This window comes from Lupinus angustifolius, unplaced genomic scaffold (assembly GCF_001865875.1).
Source record: "Lupinus angustifolius cultivar Tanjil unplaced genomic scaffold, LupAngTanjil_v1.0 Scaffold_289, whole genome shotgun sequence".
Taxonomy (NCBI): domain Eukaryota; kingdom Viridiplantae; phylum Streptophyta; class Magnoliopsida; order Fabales; family Fabaceae; genus Lupinus; species Lupinus angustifolius.
In genome coordinates, this window is record NW_017727607.1 from 438712 (window position 1) to 443800 (window position 5089).

Below are 5089 nucleotides of genomic sequence, written 5' to 3' on the forward strand. Positions count from 1 at the left end.
TTGCAAGATGAAGGCAGAACAATGGTATTCATTCTTTCCTTAATTAAGCTCTCTTTACTTCTTCAAAATTTTCTTTATCTATTTCAATAAGTTTGAACAAACTCATCATTATTCAGCTTCATTACTAAGCTTTTCCTTTGCATTTGCATTTCTAACTATCTTCCTTCACCGGTTCAAGATCCGATTACCACTGCTCCGGTTTCTTCAACATACATTTTGCGCTTAATTTCTGCGAAGTAGAACATCTGTTCACCGACTTCTTGTGTCACTAATTGGCACTCATTCTCCTATCGTCTATACTTTAAATCTTCTCGACCTTCTTCATCATCGCTAATTGAGCACCAAACTCAAACTCGTTCAAACAATATTTTCAAACAAGAAAATTGCTTTGAAGATATCAACCAAGATACAATATAAATAACTGGGAAACTCCTAGAATTCCAACCAAAACATTATACAAACTAAAAAAAAGGAGATTCTTTCAAAGTTCTTTTTATATTATCAAGGACTGAAATAAAGAATAACCCAAGCAGCTCAGAGAGAAATACAGTGAAGAATTTCACCTTCTGTATCATCAGCAGAACCGAAAAGTAAAATCCAAGAAATCTTGTTGTACGTGAAATCAATAAGTGGAAGAAGTACTATCAAAGAGTATCAGTTTGAACTTCATCAGTTATACAGAATCATAAAAAATAGAAAGCAAATCTTCTAAATGAAGAAATTTCAAAGAAGCATAATGTTAAATCTTTGATGAAATTCATATTCATTTGGTTAAAATCTATTAGAGTGCAACAGTTTACAAATCACCTAACAAAGTTTCTTATGGTCTTTTGCCCTTTCGATCCATCAATTGATCCCATTTTCTGCAGCCTAATCTGTGCTTTGAACTTGGCTATAAACTCACTAGCTTTCTTATCCACCTCAGAATCAAGTCCTGAATCATTCACATGTTCAGACACCACATCTTCATCTGAGCTCAACTGAATATTCTCAAGCTCTATATTGGAGTCTTCATCAGACACATTCTTCGATGGCTCTAGTTTATCTCCGATACGACGATTGCTAAATATAACCTCAGGTTTAGGAGGACAATAAGAATCCAGAGTTTTCTTACTGGCTGCTTTCAATAGAAAATCAGGTTCTTCACTTTCCATTTTATCTTTTCTTGCCGATGCAGCTTCAACCGTATTGGGCTTCTTTTCAACCTTTTCATCAGTTTGCTTGCTAGATACTTCTCCTGTTCTATTTAGCCCCAAAGAGAGCCCACTGGCTCTTCTTGTTCGAACTGATTTTCCCCTTGACGGAATTTTTGGAAGGCTTGCGAGCTTTTCTGAGTCTGACAGCATAGCATGCATCCCCGATTTTTTGTTGCCTCGTCGATCTTCCTCACCCCGAGTCTCATTGAAATCCCCCGAATTATCACCCAGATTACTCTGAATGTCACCCTGGAGCAAGGATTCATTACTATATATGGGATCATTATTCTTTCTATTTGGAGGTGATGATGAAGTTGAAGAAGAGCCATGGGAACTCTTATTTTCCCCAAACTCTTCCTTCTGCAAGTTCATATTTTCGGATGAAGAAGAGGAACTTAAGCTCATCCGTGATGAGAAAGATCCCATATACTGGAAAGAGCGTGAACTGAGAGATTCAAATTGAGGTTCATCAACTGACGTTGACCTGATATGTGAAGGATGAGAAGCAGCAGCAGATTTTCGGTTAGTTTCCATCCTTCCATTTCTTGAAGAAGAAGGCCCCTGGGGAATATTTTTTCCCAAATCTCCATCTTCGAAATTCATATTTTCAGAACCAGTCACATAGCAAGTCTTCTTTTGCCCCAAATTGTCATCTCGAAAATTCACATTTCCCTCTTCAAATTGAGTTTCATCACCTGAAATTGGCCTAAAATGTGAAGGGTTAGAAACAGCAGCAGATTTTCCTTTAGTTTCCCTCCTTCCATTTCTTGAAGAAGGTTTCCGAGAAATCTTTCTCAAATCTACCTCTTGGAAATTCATATTTTCAGAAGCAGGCACAGATGAAATCTTCTGCTGCCCCATATTTTCCTCTTGAAAAATCATATTTTCTGAAGCATGCACATAGAAAGTCTTCTTTTGTCCCATCTTTTCCTCATCGAAACACATTTTTTCAGAAGCAGGCACATAGCTGGTCTTCCCTTGCCCCAAAATTTCCTCTCGGAAATTCGCATTTTCTGAAGCATGCACATAGGAAGTCTTCTTTAGATCCATCTCTTCCTCTTGAAAATTCATATTTTCAGAAGCAGGCACGTAGTGCCTCTTCCTTTGCCTCAAGTTTTCCTCTTGGAAATTCACATTTTCTGAAGCATGCACATAGGAAGTCTTCTTTAGTACCATACCTTCCTCTAGAAAATTCATATTTTCAGAAGTAGGCACATTGCGAGTTTTCCTTTGCCTCAAGTTTTCCTCTTGGAAATTCATATTTTCTGAAGCATGAGCATAGAAAGTATTCTTTTGTCCCATATATTCCCCTCGGAAATGCATATTTTCTGAAGAATGCATAGGAAAAGTCTTCTTTTGTTCAATATCTTCCTCTTGGAAGTTCACATTATCTGATATACTTGAATCAAATGAAGAATACATACTCGGGTGCAAAGAGAGAGACTCCACTGACTGGAAAGACCGAGAAGTGAGAGATGCAAATTGAGTTTCAACAACAGACGTTGGCTTGAAATGTGAAGGATAGGAAGCAGCAGCATGTTTCCTTTTAGTTGCCATCCTTCCATTTCTTGAAGAAGACCCTTGGAGCTTCTTCTTTCCTAAGTCTACCTCCTGGAAAATTAGATTTTCTGAACCAGGCACATATGAAGTCTTGCTTTCTCTAAAATCTTCCTCTTCAAAATTCATATTTTCTGAACCAGGCACAAATGAAGTATTCTCTTGTCTCAAATCTTCCTCTTGGAAATTCATCTTTTCTGAAGCAGGCACATAGGAAGCCTCCTCTTTTCCCACTTCTACCTCGTAGAAGTTCATGTTATTTGATGAAGTCGAATTTAATGAAGAATACATAGCGACGTGGGAAGAGAAAGGTGTTATAGACGGTAAAGGCCCCGAACCAAGTGCTCCGAATTTAGTTTCATCAACTGAATAAGGCCTTAAATGCATAGGATGGGTAACATTTCCGTATCCTTTCTCCCTTCCCATCTTTCTAGACCTTGAACACCAAGGAACTGGAGAAGCCGATGCACCACCAGCAGCAGCATCATTATTAAATTTTCTCTCCAAAAATGAAGGACCTATGTCCCGAAATTCCCTATCTCTACTCTTAACTGAGCTCTTACATGAACCTTTTGAGCCAGAACTAGAATCACTTTCGTTGCTATATATAACACCATCTACTCCTTCCGAAACCAACCTTAAACTTCGAACAGGTAGTCCTAAAGGTTTATAACCAACAGCTTCACCACATTCACCAATGGTGTAACATGGTTGAGCAACAACAACCACAGGCTCACTCTCATAGTTCTCTGAATTCCATGCTTGAACCACAGTGGTTCCATCAAATCCAACAGAACAATTAAAATTATCCTCAGAAATCGGCAATTGGGTTTCGAACTGTTCATCAAAAACATCAACAGCACCCCCATCAAAATACTGAGGATTCCAACAATGCATAACCCTCTTCTCATCAAACCCACATGGGTTTTCATTTTCATCGAAAATCGTCGAAACAGGAAACATCTTAGACACATAACTATCAGTACCACAAACAACACTAGATTCAGTTTCAATTTCTATTATTTCATGTTCTACATTCCTTCTACTAAAAAGACCATAGGCCACAGCAATGCCAATGAAGAGAAGGTGAATGAGGTCCCAAAACTTGGTAAGCAAAGTTTGGTTAACAAAGTGAGGAGCTTGTGAAGGGAAAAGTGGAACAGCAATGAGAAAGAGTGCAAAGAAGAGAACTTTGAAGATGAAAGGTGAAAAGGAGTTACCTTTATTGATGGGTTTTGTTTTGATTGTTGAAAATGGGGAATGGGTTTTGGTAGTGTAAGGAATGAGATCCGCCATTGATGAATTATTGTAGCTTAGTGTGGTGTGTGAGAATAGGGAATGAAGGAAGACTTTGAGGACAAGGAAAAGTGGATCCAGTTAACAAGACAGATAAAGGGACATGCCCAATTAGGTAGACAAAACAAAAAGGTGTCATTGTTGGGGTTAGGTTTTTGGTGCATTTTAGTGATTGAATTGATCAAATATATATAGTTCGGTTCTATTTAATTAATCACAAATTTAACTATAAGAACCGAACTGAATTACTCTTCAATGGTTCGGTTCGGTTCGATTCCACGGTTTTTCCATTTACTTTTTTATAAAAAAATTTCCATCAATTGAAAATTCAAAATATATTACAAGAGATATTTTTATCCATAAAAGGATAAACATTACTATTATTATTATAAAAAATTATGAATCATATATAACAATACAATTCATGATTAGTAACATATATATATATATATATATATATATATATATGTTACTAATCATGAATTGTATTGTTATATATGATTCATAATTTTTTATAATAATAATAGTAATGTTTATCCTTTTATGGATAAAAATATCTCTTGTAATATATTTTGAATTTTCAATTGATGGAAATTTTTTTATAAAAAAGTAAATGGAAAAACCGTGGAATCGAACCGAACCGAACCATTGAAGAGTAATTCAGTTCGGTTCTTATAGTTAAATTTGTGATTCCTTAATATATATTTCTTTAATATGCGGTTCGGTTCTAGCGGTTCCTAAATTTCTAAAACCATAAACCGAACCGAACATAAACAGTTACTCAAAAAAATAACCGAACCGAACTGCGAAACCGAACCGAACCACATTTTGCGGTTTGGTTCGGTTCCATCGATTTTGCGGTTTAAACCGGAACCGCTTACACCCCTAATTGTCAATCACTTTTATTTTAATGACTTAATTGTCCTCCTCTTAGTTTGTTTTTATAGTGATATATATCTTTCCATAAAAATATTTTATAAATTATTTTATAACATAAGAAAATTTATTAATATATGTCATTCATAAATTAATTCATGAAT

The 5089-nt window shown here is 36.0% G+C and overlaps 1 protein-coding gene across 1 annotated transcript; it reads right to left on the reverse strand.

Moving 5' to 3' along the window:
* Positions 1–693: 693 nt before the first annotated feature.
* Positions 694–4157, reverse strand: LOC109340931. Its single transcript, XM_019578701.1, has one exon. The coding sequence runs from the start codon at positions 4047–4049 to the stop codon at positions 804–806; it is 3246 nt and encodes a 1081-aa protein (XP_019434246.1). The 5' UTR covers positions 4050–4157; the 3' UTR covers positions 694–803.
* Between the last annotated feature and the right edge of the window lie 932 nt (positions 4158–5089).